At 41.2% G+C, this 16480-nt stretch overlaps 2 protein-coding genes across 3 annotated transcripts in view; one reads left to right on the forward strand and one right to left on the reverse strand.

The window, feature by feature from the left end:
* AMPH (amphiphysin) overlaps positions 1-7735 on the reverse strand; it is a 247506-nt gene extending 239771 nt beyond the window's left edge. Inside the window, exon 1 of one of the 2 annotated variants that reach the window (XM_050783311.1) lies at positions 7457-7735. In XM_050783311.1, the coding sequence (XP_050639268.1) occupies positions 7457-7525 (69 nt within the window). In that variant the 5' untranslated portion in view covers positions 7526-7735. The remainder of the gene's footprint in view (positions 1-7456) is intronic. The other variant, XM_050783312.1, reaches the window with a different exon arrangement.
* The window catches only part of YAE1 (YAE1 maturation factor of ABCE1), a 967894-nt gene that overhangs the window by 147 nt on the left and 951267 nt on the right, over positions 1-16480 (forward strand). The gene's annotated exons all lie outside the window — the stretch shown is intronic.

Here is a 16480-nt window from a genome sequence, read left to right on the forward strand (position 1 = left end):
CTTATTCTCTGCTGTACTCATTCCTGGAGAAAGAAGGATACGTTAGTATATATATGTTTGCGTTAACAAAAAAGGTAGAAGAAGGAAACTTTACTCTGTTGAGAATGTCCCATAATTATTATTTTTAATTTTTGAAGGTTCCAGTACAGCTGGAGAAAATAACCCTAATGGAAAAGAAGGCATAAGCTTTGTAAAACATAGAAGCAGGCAACAAAAGAGATTTCAGATAATGTGAAAAAAGAGAAACCCTGATATGTCTCAGAGATTTGGTCTCTGAAGTGTCCTCGGAAGTAAACGTGGCCATATAAACTACTCTTCTACAGACAAGGCCCTGGGCCTCACAGCACAAATCTCCTTGACAGAGGAGGATCTTCCTTCTCCCATTCTGTTTAGACACACACACCGTCCACATTTCTCCTTGAGAACAAAAACTGCAGGCATCGGCAAAGCGACAATCAAAAAAGAATCCAAATGTCACATAACCAGACACATGGAAGGAGACAACATTGTTTTCTTACCATATCACTCAATCAACATTGTGTTGAAGCACATGACTGCCAATATTTGACTGTTTGACTTACAAATACGACAATTCCACATGATTCAGCCTAATATTTATAGTGTTCCCACCATGTATAGAATCCATAAGGATAATTACATTTGCTGTACTATTTTCACAAAATGACAAAGTGAATGACGATGAAACCCTTATGATACTTTCACAAAAGTCACAGAAAGAATCGTGGAAGGATTCTTTAAGACAATGTGTTTTCAGGAGTGGGAAGTTAACAAGCAAGAACATGGAAAGGCAAATCAGTACATCATCACTGAGTATATACAGTTCGCAAGATATTTGGTCCTTGTCCTCAAATACCTATAATTTAGTTTGGAAGATGTAATGCATGAAAAAAAAATTGCACCTAAGACAATTATATAATAATCACTTGGGACAGAGAAAATGACACAAAGCATATCACACTGGGCAGGTCCTTAGAATTTAAATAGTCTAACTCCATTATTATTATTATTATTATTATTATTATTATTATTATTATTGAGATGGAGTTTGCTTTGTCACCCAGGCTGCAGTGCAGTGGCATGATCTCAGCTCACTGCATCCTCTGCCTTCCAGGTTCAAGCGATTCTTCTGCCTCAGCCTCCTGAGTATCCTCCTCACTAGCGTCATGGTAAAAAAAAAAAAAAAAATGTTTAAAGGCAGTGCTTCACTGATTTAAATATTGCATAGAGGTCAAAGAGAGGTAAGACCAAATAAATGCCACTGGATTTCACAAATAGAAGAAGATGGGGAAAAAAATCCCAGAGAAATCAAGTATTTAAATAAAAAGGTATCTGGTTAAACATGGCAGGTTGACTGCATGTGCTTATTTCCATCTCATTCCAAAGCCCAACTAAAGCAACAGTAAAGGAATAAAAAATTATGAACATACAAGGACAAGAACAGGAAAGGCAGCATTAGTGAATAAGAGAGTTCCATACATTTTACAGAAGCTAAAAAAGATGAAAGAATGGAAAGAAATCAGCAGAACAGAGGAAACTACAAGAAAAAAAAAAGTATGCAGGTACAGGAACAACCAATGAAGAAGCAACCAATTCTCACTGCACAGTTACACACACAAACACACTCAGGGTTACGACCTGGTCCCACCACACACCCTAGAAGGTAAGAATGAAGCACACAACACTGACAACAGGGGACTGTTTGAAAGTCCAGGAATACAGGATACTTGAGATTTCAGGTCCATTCCTCAACCCCAACACTGGCAAAAGAAGACCGAGGATGACACGTATGCAGCAGGTGTACAGAAAAATCAGCCCAGATTATTGCAAAAGGGCAGAGGCATCCAAAAAGGATATCTCCAGGATGAGAAAACGAGCAATTACACTATTTGATATATTGAACCTTGAACAATAATATTGATAAACATTTGACATATCTGATGAAGCAAGAATAAACAACTTTTTAAAGTTCATTTAAAAAATAAGCAAATTTTTAAAGGCAAGGCAATTATTAACTCCAGGAAAAATAAAAAGCTGCATGAAAAACTTAATTCTCACATAAGACTTCAGGAAAACTTTAAACTGCCACTCATCAAAGGGTACCACTAAGAAAGTTAAAAAGCAAGACACTGTCTGGAAGAAAATATAAGATGTCCACCTGATAAAGAACTCATATCCTGAATACACAGAAAACTAAACAGCAATAGAAGAAAGACAAGGGACCCAAATAAAATACTGGCAAGAGACTTTAAAGAGACTTCATAAAAGAAGATATCAAAATTACCAATAAGTACATGTAAAGGTGCTCATCAGGGAAAAGAGAGTAAAGTAATTTAAAAGGTATGAACATAAAAAGACAAAGAAGAGGAAAGGCAAATAAATGATAGGTAACTGGGATGGAAGAAATATTCTGTTACTTATCTGGGTGATAGCGATGCAGATATCCATATACATAGAAACTCATGAAGCTGAACACTTAAGATTTGTGCACTTTATTCAATAAAAATTGGACTTCAATCTTTAAAATGTAGTATTTTGCAATAACAATTTTTGTTTCAGTATATAATTAGGGGAAGAACTAGAGGAGAAATAAAAACACTAAATCTACATATCTTCACCATACATTAAAAGATAGATCAAGAAACAGCTGTATAAGCAAAAATTTTTGAGAAATCTCATGGTTAGCACTATTGCCTCTGAAAAGATTGAAGGTTGAGAAGAGGGGAACAGAGGGCTGCTATTTTTGTTTCTTTTTTTTTTTTTTTTTTTAATTTTACTTTAAGTTCTGGGATACGGGATACATGTGCAGAATGGGCAGGTTTGTTACATAGGTATACATGTTCCACGGTGGTTTGCTGCACCTATGAACCCATCATCTAGGTTTTAAGCCCCACTTCAAACTATACTACAAGGCTACAGTAACCAAAACAGATATATAGACCAATGGAACAGAACAGAGACCTCAGAAATAATACCACACATCTACAGCCATCTGATCTTCAACAAATCTGACAAAAATAAGCAATGGGGAAAGGTGTCCCTATTTACTAACTGGTCCTGGGAAAACTGGCTAGCCATAAGCAGAAAATAGAGACTGGACCCCTTCCTTACACTTTATACAAAAATTAACTCAAGATAGATCAAAGACTTAAATGTAAAACCTAAAACCATAAAAACCCTAGAAGAAAACCTAGGCAATACCACTCAGGACATAGGCATGGGCAAAGACTCTATGACTAAAATACCAAAAGCAATTGCAACTAAAGCCAAAATTGACAAATGGGATCTAATTAAACTAAAGAGCTTCTGCATAGCAAAAGAAACTATCATCAGAGTGGGAGAAAATTTTTGCTATCTATCCATCTGACAAAGGTCTAATATCCAGAATCTACAAGGAACTTAAACAAATTCACAAGAAAAAACCAACCCCACCAAAAAGTAGGCGAAGGATACACAGTTTTTCATGACAAGTATTTTACTAATATTTTTTAACTGCATACATAAAAATGTTGAACAAATATTAAATGTGATTATTTATATAAACCTGGGATGGAGAAGGTCTTTTAGGGACGCCTCTGTGAATATCATTTATTTTGCCAGCCCAGCATCCACTCCCCATTCTGTACTCTGAGTTCCCTACCTCCTCCACTAACAGTCTATATCATTCGGGGAATCTTCATCCCTGGCTTTTGCACTGGCTCGTGACTTGGGCCTAATTCAACTAGTCCAACCCATGGTCTTGGCCCTTGCTCTCAGAGATGTTTTTTCTTCCAGAGATAGGCACAAGGCCCAGTTTGGGACATTGAGAGTTATACCAAATAGTTCTGTAAAAATGCTGAAGGAAAGATATAGTCTGCATATACTTTTATATATACATATGTATAAGAATACATATACAGCCTAATATAGATAAGATATTCATATACCTTATGTGAATATATAGCTTTCATTCATTGAAAGCTAATCTAAATTTATATGTACAAGAACCATATATAAATTGTTAGATATTATTATTATTAGCAATTAAATTCCTTTTTTCCTTAAGCCAGTTTGGGTTGAGCTTTCTGATACCTGCAAGTAGCAGGATCCTGACTAATTCAACCACACAAAAGAGAAACGAGACAAAACCAACCAATACATGTAAGTAGATATCCATAAAACACCAACAGAAACATTTTATCAGTAGAAATCACCAAACAATTTAAAAGCAAATAGAAAAGGAAGAAAGCATGGTTGTAACCCTTAGGATTGATAAACTTTTTGCCCTTACTAATAACAATATGGAAATGCTACAGAAAATGGGCAAAAATATAAATGCAGAATTCAAGAATAAAAACAGGAATGCAAAAAAGTTTACTTTTTAAAAATCAAACAAATGAAATTAATCATGAACAAATTTTATCCAATGACATAGCTAAATATTGTTTTAAATCTTATTATCCAGAGTTGGCAAGTGTCTCATGGACTGCTGATGAGAATGTAAATTGGTACACCTTTCTGGAAGGCAATCTGGCTATAATAAAAATAGGCAAACCTTGGACACAATAAGTCTTCTTCTAGGAATTTATCTAAGGAGATAAAGATGTATGCAAACATTCTCCCTACAAATTTACTTATTGACTTGTACTTATTTATAGAAACACTGGAAAATGAATATTCAAAAGATAAGGCATTCATTATAATCCATACATTCCAATAGTGTTCAATAATTTAAAATATTGATGGAAAATATGTACATGTATAGAAGGATGTTCGTAATTATGAAGTGAAATAAACAGGTCGTCAAACATACAGCAATGAGCCTGTTTTGTTTGTATAAATGCATACACATGTGGAAAAAGATCTACTCAGATACACATCAAATGGTAGTAAAATTTCCGAGTAGTAGAATTATGTGTTTCCTAATTTGCTGGAGTTTTTTTCTGTTTATATGTACATTTCAGCCTTCTGGGTTTTTTTCTGCTGACTAACACATTTCAGCCTTTCTCCAGTGAATCTTCACTGACTTTCAGTAAGAAAAAAAAGTATTTAAAATTCATAAAAAGCCATAAGTCACCTCTAAGAGTGATTTCGAACATGCAGTTGGAGCCTAAACGTATGCAAGCTTTTAGGTGAAGCACAGATGATAAGAAAGTCAAGGGAGTGGACTCTCTTTTAAGAAAATTTGGTTGTAAAACCAACAAGTAAAAGGTCTCAAGGATATATATGGTCTATAGTTATTAAAATGAAAGTCTGCTCTGGAGAAGAGGAAGAGGCCAAAGGTGTAGAAAGAGGGAATCACGGGGGGATATGTCTAATGGAGCCTCCCACAGTAACATACTGTGCTTTCCATTCTCAGGCGGCCTCCATTTGGGGGCTGGGCTGCTTCACCTGGATGCCCACATGCCCTTTTCTCTTTGTGCCAAGCATATTCCGATGCTACACAGACTCAGAAATGGGGGCAGAACTCACCCTGGGGCAGAACCTATACTCTCAGCCTCTTAGTGTTTGAACCTCCTATACTAGGTGCGGCAGGCACTTTTCATCAGCACCTTTCCCCAGGGAAGAAAATAGGACGCTTGAAGCCCCCAAGAGGGACTCTTACCCCCCCCTCCCATAGAAGACTGACCACCATCCACAACTGCAGTCATAAATTACGCTTGAGTTTGATCGTGAAAAAGTGAGTTTTGACAATTCATAGGACTTGAATGCTCTGCAAGAGAGATTAGGTTTTCTTTTCATTTATTTTGAGCGTATTAACAGCTGGTGACCTAGATTAAGAAATAATTCAATATGTGAAAAGGCAGACCATACCACTGAATTCCTTCACAGATGGAAAGTGAATTCAGTGAAAAGCCTCAGACCGAAGAGTCAAATAATTACTTGGAAGGCAAGAGGAGGAGTACCTACAAGTGGGTAAAATGAAGTGTGGAAAAAGGATGACAAAACCTGGCCCAAATCCCAAGGCCAGCAGATCCCTGGCTACTTTCTGCACAAGTAACCCGGGCCTGGAAAGGAGCAGGCAGCCTTGCTAATTCAGCTGCGGAGGGAGCGGCAGGAGGAGGATCACTTTAGTTCAGGATGAGCTTGGGTAGATATTAAAAGAAATACAATCCTCTTACTGCATGGAGAGTGTGCATGTGTGGAGGGAGGGACTAGAGGCAGCCACCAAGCCTCTGGGCCTGGGGACAAAAGGGATCAGTGGCCCCTCTGCTCAGCAACTCAGGGTCAGCTGAAACTGGCAGGCAGCCTGAGATTGGGTCTGAAGAGGGAAATTCATTGCCATCCTGAGCAACATGGCAAATCCGACTTCCAGTAAAACAGGAAAACGCTAAACATCCCATATCCTGGGGACGGAAAATACTGCCACGTGAAAGAGAACACAGTTCAAGTGATACCAATCATGGGGCTCATTAGCCGGTGTTGATTTTCAAGTACAATGCTCAAGCTACAATATCAATGAAATGTCCCTTGCTCAGGACACAAATGAAGACCTTAGGGCCGTCAGATACAGCAGTCACCAAGGAAGCCAGGCAAGCCTGGTGCCTGGTACAACTCCCCTCCACCTGCTTGGGGCTGTGCTTGCTACGGACTTGGGTTCCATTCATGCACATCTCCGGGGAAAAAAATTACTGTGGGCAATTTACTGACGGACTTGCAAAACAACAGAGAACCCAATCTGTGTAATCTGGATTTTTAAAAATGCAATAAAAGGTCCTTCTTTGTGCAGAAATGTGCAGAAAGGAACTATTAGGTTCAGGTTATATTTATTTTTGACCTTCTAAAGAAGGACACTGGCGTCAAAAGGGACACAAACATACAGACCAAAAATAAAAGTGTGTGTATCTAGCTCTCTGTTTTGAACTCCAGAACTCACTAGACAGCACTCTGTGATCACGATTCTGCCCTATTGGTCCTGAGAGATATTTTGGTGGCTTCTCTGTTAAGTCGTTCTTGTCTACTGCGCTTAAGTAGCTACAAAATCCCCCGCAAGAAGGACTGCTGCCGCAATCTCCCGCCCCGATCTGCGGGCCGCGTCCCCGCGAGCTGCCTGCGGGCGCGCTGGGAGCCGACCCGGGGAGATGCGGGCGCCGGGAGATGCGCTTTGCTCCGGGCGCAGCGAGCGAGCGGCCGCACCTGCTACTTCTGTTGCCCAGCTTGGGGCCAGGAGAGTGGCCACCCCGGGCGGGCTCCGGGGCTGGACATATCCCGCGCCTCCGGGGCCGGGGTCTGCGGGTCCCTGGCGCTCCGTCCTCCCGACCCGCTCCCCGCGGCGCCCGGGTCGCGCCTTGCTGCAGTCACCGAGCGGAGGGCAGGGCGTCCCCGCATCCCTGGCCCCGGCCCCGCTCCGCAGCGCGCCGCACCCCGAGGCTCGGGCCCCGCGCCGCCGCAGCCGGTGCCCTCCAGCCAAGCCCCCGCCTGGCGTCCCCGTCCCCAGCCCCGGCCGCCCACCGCTGACCTTTTCCTGCGCGCGGTTGAGTCGCTTCTGGACGTTCTTGGCGAAGATGCCCGTCTTGATGTCGGCCATGGCTGCGGGTCCCGGGAGCTGCGAAGAGCAGAGCGCGCAGCGGGGCTGGCGGCGGCGCGGAGGAGCGGGAGGAGGAGCGGGAGGAGGAGGAGAGGGCCGAGCAGGGGAGGAGCGGGAGAAGCGGCGGGGAGCCGCGGAGCGCGGAGGGGTGAGGGCGGGGCGCAGCGGCGGGACCAGCTTAAAGCGACAGAGCGGGGGCGGGATGCGTCGGGACTGGCTGTGACACTAGGAGAAGGGGCGGGGGAAGAAAGGGAAAAAGGCCAAGAAAAAGAGAGGGAAAAGCCAGAAGCCAGATTGTGTCCTCAATGATGGAAGAGTGTCGAGAGGAGAAAGGGAAGCAAGCCAAGCAGAAGTCCCTGGGCCCAGAGGCATCTCGGGGGTTCTTTTAACGCAGTTCGTGTTGGGAGAGAGTGAGGGGACCTGATTCTTTCCAGCAAAAAAAAAGGAACAGGGGAGACAAAAAAAGGAAGAACCCTGGGGATGTGGAAGTCAGCTGGATTGGAACTGCTCTGAAGTGGAGGTTATGGGGCTGGTCCCTTGCTGCTCCTAAAAGTCCCCAGCTAACAGAGCCCCCTCCATCCACCCTGGGTGTTGCAGAAGAAGGTATGGAGGTCGCCCTACTCTCAGGAGGCTCACAGCCCAGTGAGGGGGCCTGGCTGAGAAACTAACCAAGTTAGAGCTGCAGGAGAGAGGCGGGTGGAGAGCAAAGCGGGGAGGGACCATCGCTGACACTTGTTTAAACTTTAAAACAAGAGTTAGCAGGGTGGGGAAACCCGCGTTGAGAAGGGTCAGCTTCGGGAAGACAGGCGATGTGTGTTGGTCATCTCCAAAATTCCTGTGCTGGGCAGAAACTTTAGAATAGACGACACCTCAAGAAATGGTGCATGGAACAGTCAAGTTCCTTATAGCTTCACATCAACCGTGGAGACCCAGGCCCCCTAACTTGTTGCTTCCTTGGAAACCTTTTAGCAACCTTAACAGGGACTCACCATCCCTATTATTCTTACTAATGCTTGGGAGAAGTACGAATAATAGGGATAAACCTGCCCAACACCCAGAGCTCTTGTTGGCTCTGACCAATGATCAAACTATTCATATTCCATTCTCACTGCGAGTGTGAGGAGAGGAAGTCAGGTGGTGCCCTACAAAGAGGCGTCAGAAGTGGTCACTCGCAGTGAATCCTATGAGTCCAGGTGAGCATCCTACTGCGTCTCTGGAGGAAACTGTTACATTGGTAGACCTTAGCGAGCTGCCACCTGGTATTCACTCTTGTGTCGTCCTGTAGTCCCCTCACCTTGATTCTAGAATGATGCTATGGCCAGCTTTAATCAATAAGATGTGGTGAAAGTGACGCCGTGGTAATTCCAGTCCCCCCCAACCTAGAAACCAGGCAAGTTTTGCACTCTGGGGATTCCTGAGACACCATATAGGAAATTCAACTAATTCAGCTACCCTGCTGCAAAAATAAAATAAAATAACAAGGAGAGGCCATGCAGAAAGGGAGAGTCCTGAGATTACGCAGAGAGAGAGAGAGAGAGAGAGAAGCCAAAATGTCCCAGCTGAGCCCATTCTCCAATCACTTCACTGGCTGGATGCAGCCACACAAGCAACCATCAACAAGACCAGCGGAAGAACCACTCAGCTAATCCCAGCCAGAGTGCAGAATGTGAGCAAACAGAACAGTTTTTATGAGTTGATCACTTTTGTAATGCTTTATTATAAAACAGTAAGTACCTGGAACACCTGGTCTATGTGCTTGGCTCTTATTTCCCTAGGATAAATATCTGCCCAGTTTGCTTAGGAATTAAGGAATTTCCAGGACACAGGACTCTTAGTGCTAACACTGGGAAAGTTCTGAGCAAATTTGGATGAGTCCTACTTATAAAACTCCAAGTAAACAGAGGTTTATTTCAGAGAGATTTAAAAAAAAATCCACCTCTTGGTCAACATTCAATGGAAAAGGCTATGCTCAGAAACCAGGAATTTGAGTCACCTCCCTCAAACAGGGGCCTTTGGAGCTGAAATTGTTATACTGAGTGTCAACTCGATTAAATTGAAGGATACAAAGTATTGATCCTGGGTGTGTCTATGAGGGTGTTGACGAAGGAGATTAACATTTGAGTCAGTGGGCTCAGAAAGGCAGACCCACCCTTAATCTGGGTGGGCACAATCTAATCAGCTGCCAGCTTGGCTAGAATAGAATCGGGAAGAAAAATGTGAAAAGGGAGACTGGCCAGATCTCCCAGCCTACATCTTTCTCCCATGCTGGATGCTTCCTGCCCTCGAACATCAGACTCCAAGTTCTTGAGTTTTGGAACTCAGACTGGCTCTCCTTGCTTCTCAACCTGCAGACAGCCTGTTGTGGGACCTTGTAATCGTGTGAGTTAATACTTTAAAACTCATATATATATATATACACACACACACACACACATTTATATATCTCCTACATACATATATCTATACATACACACACATATATACACACATTATATATATATACACACATAATATATATACACACATTTTATATATATATATATTTTTTTTTTTCGTCAGTTCTGTCCTTCTAGAGAACCCTGACTAATACAGGGTTCAGAATCTTAGCTCTACCTCGGGATCTTGACTATGAGGATACAAGTCTCAGAATGCTGGAATACACCAGAAGTGTTCTAGACAATATCAGTCCATTGCCACTCTTGCACTGTGAGCCCCAGAGCCATCTACACTGGTTTTAGATACAGCTGCCTCTGCAGACATCAGTGCCCTCTCTCTGTCAGGCAAGGGACGGGAGTTCCGAGTACCAGAATTACTTTTTCTCTGCTTCCTTAGAGCTCAAGCCCTCAGCCTCCAAAGTACCAGCTTTTGTCTGTCCTGTAATTATTCCCACCCCACCCACCCACATTTTTGGAACTCAATAAATATATTTTAAAATAAATTTGCAAAGGGTTAATTTTCCTTATTATTCAGATGCCCAAATCTAGTTCTGTAATGTGGGTGGAAAAGGGAGGCTTGTCATTTCTTGATAATTCTACTTGGAATACACGCTGAGCATATTAAAACGTTGTTACGTGCAAACTGTCATCAAAACTTTTCACTCCAACAGAAAGGTAAATTGGTGTCCACTTTTAGGTTGCCAGGTGACTCATTCTAGCCATTCTGGAATATTGACTAAGCACTTTAGCTGGTATTTAGTGGCTGTTCTGTAAATATTTGTTGGAAAATGCATGTATGCATGAGACTAGCTCATGAGCATCCATCATGCAAGATATGATGATGTCTGGCATGCTAGAGGGGAGGGGTACCCACTCCTTAAGAACCCTGAGCTAGGATTCATGAATTCTTCCCCAACATCTCTTTAGAAACCTAAACCTGGTATGTTGGATTTACAAAGATGCATACAGCGGATGAATCTACTTTGCCAAATCTGATAATGCCGGTAAAAGAGACCCCTAAAACATGTGCCAATGTGTAGCTTTGTAGATCTTTATTTCCATTCTTCAATAATGTTGCTGAAACAGAGGTTGTGGGGGAGTGAAGGTCCCAACTACAATGACTTGAAACGTTGTTATTCCATACAGCAGAGTCTTTCTTCACATAAAATGTTATGTAAAACCCAAATATATTAATCAGATGGGCCTCTCTGGTTGCAGAAAGCGTTGGGTTCCCAGAACCCCACCCATTAGGCCACTGTTTACTCCCCACACTCTCTAAGGGCCCTCTGCAGAACTGCAGCACTGCCCTGCCAAAGAAGGGGGGTCTACAGGACAAGATGATCTCAGCGGAACCATTCGACTCCAAAGTGATAGGACCATGATTTTATGCATACTTCCTTCATTCTCCAACCATAGGACATGCCCACAATTTCTTGATGGCTTGTACTTCTTCCCAGTATTGGCTATCCATTTTTCTCTCCCTTCAGTCAAGGAAAAATATGATCCGTCCAATCCTTATAGATTTACTGTTAATGAAAAGGAACCACAATTCTATCTAATTTTGGGGACACACTTAGGCATCAAATTATATTCAATATTTACTTAGGTAGGGTTCACAAAAAGTATCACGACACCAACTCCAGATTTTCATCCATGCAAGGCAGAATTCCTGAGTCAATGTTCACTTCTGATTCACCTTTCTTCCTTCTAACTTGCATTTCAAATTGGCTGATAAATCAAAATGTGCAAAATGTGAATTATGACAGGTACTCATAATGGATGGAATAGGCCCAAAATTACTACTGTATTATCACAGAACTCATTTTCCACATGTTTTAATGGCACAGAAGTTTATCTCTCCTATCTTTATATCTTGGCAGTCCAATTTAGAGCCTTAGGGAATTCTAGGACTTTGCTAACACTCATAAGAATTATAATATAACACCATATATAATGTGATTTATATGCTAAAACATATTCCAATTAGCTACAAGTTTTTTCTAATTATTGGGTTCTTTGTGTCATTGTATAGATAATCGAAGAGATTCCATTTAAACATTCGCAGGAACCTAATTGAAATTGGGGTCTCAAATTATGACTACTTGTTATACTTACCTTTTTGTTCAAAGAATCAAGTAACTTTTATTTTCTCTCACAAATGTTACTTGAAAATGGTAGTGTAAGAAGGATGTTTTTCAAAAATATATATTGACTGAGTATCTTCTACATTTCAGGTGAAAACCATCAAATATAGACTCAGTCATGCCTCAAATTAGGCCAAGAATATACATTTTAGCTCCACATATATTTTTACTAAATTGTGCCTGCATGAATACCCTCTTTCTTTCCCAATTTTACCAAATAGCTTTGTTTGTCTAAAACTAACACTTCCTAATACATTAATAATGCATCACTAATGTATCCTGAAATGCTAAATAGGAAACAAGAGCTTTGTTTTAAACAGTCATTGGCCACTAAAGAAAACAATGACACTGTCTTAAATTGCCTAATAACTTTAACATATTTCAATACCATCTTTGATGCTTTTATGCAAAGTAGGTGCAAAACAACTCCTATACCTCAAACAAATTGCTTGTGCATCACTTAATAGCTTACAAACCAATTGAGAGGTCAGGGAGCAAAATAAAACAGAAATTCTAATTAGCCACAACTCTTTCTGAAGAAGGAGACAAGTTCCTGCAAATATTTGATGCTATTTTCCATCCACAAATAAGCTATAAAAATTCCATGTCAAATGCGAGAATCAGCACATTTGTGCTACTGAGAGCACCTTTATAATTGCTTTTATAGCTCCAGCTTGGACAAACCCCAGCCTTGTAACAGTGAGCTACTTCAAAACCTTTTAACAAATGCTTAACTTTATCATATATTGGCAGAGACTTCTTTGGTTCAGGCGACCTATTTTTAGTTAAGTTGATCCACATTTATAATTTTGTATGAATATGGCTTTCTAGATGTGCCCACCTTTGCATGGCAGCTCCTGTGCCCTCACCCGGCTGTTTTCTGCCTCCCACCCTCCTTGAACACAAGGACTCTCCCAAAGCTGCTCCGGGAGCTGTGGCCACCAGCACAGTAGAGGGATTACCTTGCACCATGGGATCCCCCACTGCAATGTGCCACCACTCAGAGCCTTCACTTCAGCAAAAGCTCCTGGGTAATGGTGAAGCCAACTCACTGCTCACCCTCAGCAGGATTAAGGGTATGATTCCATATGCAGGAAGCCTGGATTAATTATGGTGCTCTCCCTTATGGTAAACAGATCCCAACTTACTTGCAGTAGAGCCTCTTCCCTCTCCAGAGCCCACACAACCTTCTGGCTGGTCTTACATCTAAACTTTCCTCACTCTCTTTACTTCTCTTCTCTAAAGACCCCAACATGCTGCTGCTGGGAGCCGCCTCCAAGGAGATCAGGGAGTTAAGTAGTGACAGAGGGAGGAGTTCCTATTTCCGTTACTTTCAGTGCAACTGCTACAGTTCAGCATTAAAACTCAGGCCTAAAGCAGCTTCAGTGGGCTAATCTAGGAGGAAATCTGTTGTGGATGGAATCATGTCTCCTAAAAGGATATGTTGAAGCCCTAACCCCAGGTACTTGTGAATATGAAATAGAGTCTTTTATGGAAAGACTTTTTTGGAAATAGAGTCTTTACAAATATAAGTAAGATGTAAGTTAAGAGGAAGCCATACTGGAGTAGGGTAGTCCCTTAATCCAATATGATTGATGTCCGTAGGAGAGAAGAAACATGGATACAGACACACAGAGCGGAGAACACCATATGTAGATAGACATAGTGGGAAGGAGGTCATGTGATGACAGAAGCAGAGATTGGCGTTATAAAGTTGCTTGCCAAGGAACACCGCAGATTGCCGTCAGCCATAGGAGCGAGGAGAAAGGGCATAGTAGTGCTGACTCCTTGATCTTGGACTTCTGGCCTCCAGAACTGTGAATGAATAAATGTCTGTTGTTTCAAGCCAACCATTTTGTGGTACTTTGTTACAGCAGACCTGAATTAGAGAACTGATATGCAATCCAACCTGTTTCTTCTCAGAACAGGGCATCTCCGAAAATTCATCCCCCATCCAAATGACTGATCTTCATTAGTTCATTAGATCTCCAAAAACAAGATCTTCATTAGTTGGAACAGCCTGTGTTCATCTGTTGCTCTCTTTTGAAACAATGTATTTTTTTAAGTGTATGATTTGCCCATATTTTCCTTCTTAATTTAGTGGAAAAATCAGTAGGTTTCCAAGAAGCCTGTTTCCAGTTGGATTCTTGGGAAGCAGAGGCCGAGATGGAGTTTGGGTACACATTGATTACAGATCAACGAGCCTGTGACAGGAAGTGGGGGAAGCAGGATTGGCAGAGGAAGAAGTCCAGGCCAGCAAGGACTCCATCCTGAGCATTGCCAATAGAGTGTCCCCATCTGGCTGATGGGGCTGAGCTTTTACACCCTGCCCACCAATCACCCCAATGCATATGGCCAAGGAGAAGCGTGAGCACAGCTGCTGGAGCCAACCCTGAAGGTGCTGGCAAATGGAGGTGGAGGCTGCTGCTGACTGTTGAAGTGGCATAAGGGCAGCAGGCTAGTCCCCTACTCTCTGTGGTTCCAGTGTAGCGCTCTGAGCACATAGTAGGCACGTGTTCCTCAGTTCTCCTCCCCAAAATAGCATCTTCTGTTTCTTCGCCCTCCCATATTTTCATGCCTTATACCTACACTGAGATGTTTCTGAAGGTGTCTTAATACTGACTCAGTCATACTCTCAAAGCCCAGACTTTTACATTTGAATATGGGCCATTTGCCTCTAACTGATAAAGTTAATTATAGACAACTGTATTGTCAAGCTTCTCCACTCTACAGCTACCTGCTTCCCAATTATAATAAATAAGAAAGAAATTTGTAAGGAGATACTTTGAGACTATGCCAATATCTTGTCTCTTGTCAGACTCTCTGTCTCCCACTTGTATATGCATCATGATTCTTGCCTAAATCTCTTTTCACTATGATGGCTTATAATGGGTGATTTTCTAAATCCATCATTGTTATTATATTGATTAGTCAGCATGCTACCGTATAAAGAGCTTTTCCCTTCTGTCATTCATTTATTAATTTATTATTTACTATCTGAACTCATGAATTCTTATTTTATTGTTGTCTATTATTGTTCTTATTTACCTTGATGATCCAATTATCCCAGATTTGGCCACTGAAATCCCCTTCAATTTTTGTATGTATCTTCATCGTTTTTGAATACTTTCTTATTTTCTTCTGGTACAATGAGATGTTCCAGGTACATCCTGTATTTTCCCTGCCCCAGTCCTTGAATAAGCCACTCTTTTATGGACCCCTGCTTCCTTTGAATGGTGAATAGCATTTAGAAACCAAGATCTAGTCTCTCAGTTTGCTTATTGCTACAGTGTGTCAATGTTCCTAGGTTTTTCAGTGGAATATATATATACATACACATAAACACACACACACACACACAAATGTGTTTTTTGTGTGCATGAATAACTTTGCATATGCTTTTTCACATTGTTAAACATGTGTCTTCAGGGTATATTCTTAGACGTGAAATGTGCGTGTGTGGGGGTAAAATATGTTTATACTGATGCCTTTAATTTGAATTTGTCCAAGGTTCTTGTTTCCTTTTCCCCATTATGTATTTCTATCTCCCATCTTCCATGTTGCTCTGGACAACCTCGCTATATTCACTCATTTGCTCAGTTCTACAATACCCACAAAATAGTTTCAGGATATTCATACCACTACAGCAAACAAGCCTGTTAAGAGTTCAACATTTGATTACAGGTATTTCTTCAGACCGAAGCCAAAGTACTGTGCTCTAAACTTATTTGGAATATTGCCATAAAAACAGACATACAAATCAATGGAATAGAATAAAGACCCCAGAAATAAACCTTTATATATATGGTCCATTGATTTTCCACAAAAGTGCCAAGATCATTCAATGGGGAAAGAACAATGTTTTCAACAAACAGTGTTGGTAAAATGACATATCAACAAGCAAATAAATGAAGTTGGACACTTACATTATTCCGTATTCAAAAATTAACTCAAAATAGATCAAAGTCCTAAACATAAGACCAAAAACTATGAAAGTCTTAGAAGAAAATGTAGGAGAAGAGTCTCATGACATTGGATTTGGCAATTATTCCTTGGAAATGACACTAAAAGCACAGATAACAGAAAAAATAGATAAATTGTGCTACATCAAATTTAAATCCTTTTGTGCACCGAAGGACACTATCAACAAAATGAAAATGCAAACCATGTAATCAGAAAAAATATTTGTTTATCACATACCTGGTAAAGGATTAATGTCCAGAATATTGTTCAAAAAATCTCTTACATTTCAACAACAACAACAACAACAACAACAAAAACAACTTGTTTAAAAAATGGACAAAGGACTTGAATAGATATTTCTTCAAAGAAGACATGCAAATAGCCAATAAGCACATGTAAAGATGCTCAACATC

The sequence above is a fragment of the Macaca thibetana genome, chromosome 3 (genome assembly GCF_024542745.1).
Source record: "Macaca thibetana thibetana isolate TM-01 chromosome 3, ASM2454274v1, whole genome shotgun sequence".
Taxonomy (NCBI): Eukaryota; Metazoa; Chordata; class Mammalia; order Primates; family Cercopithecidae; genus Macaca; species Macaca thibetana.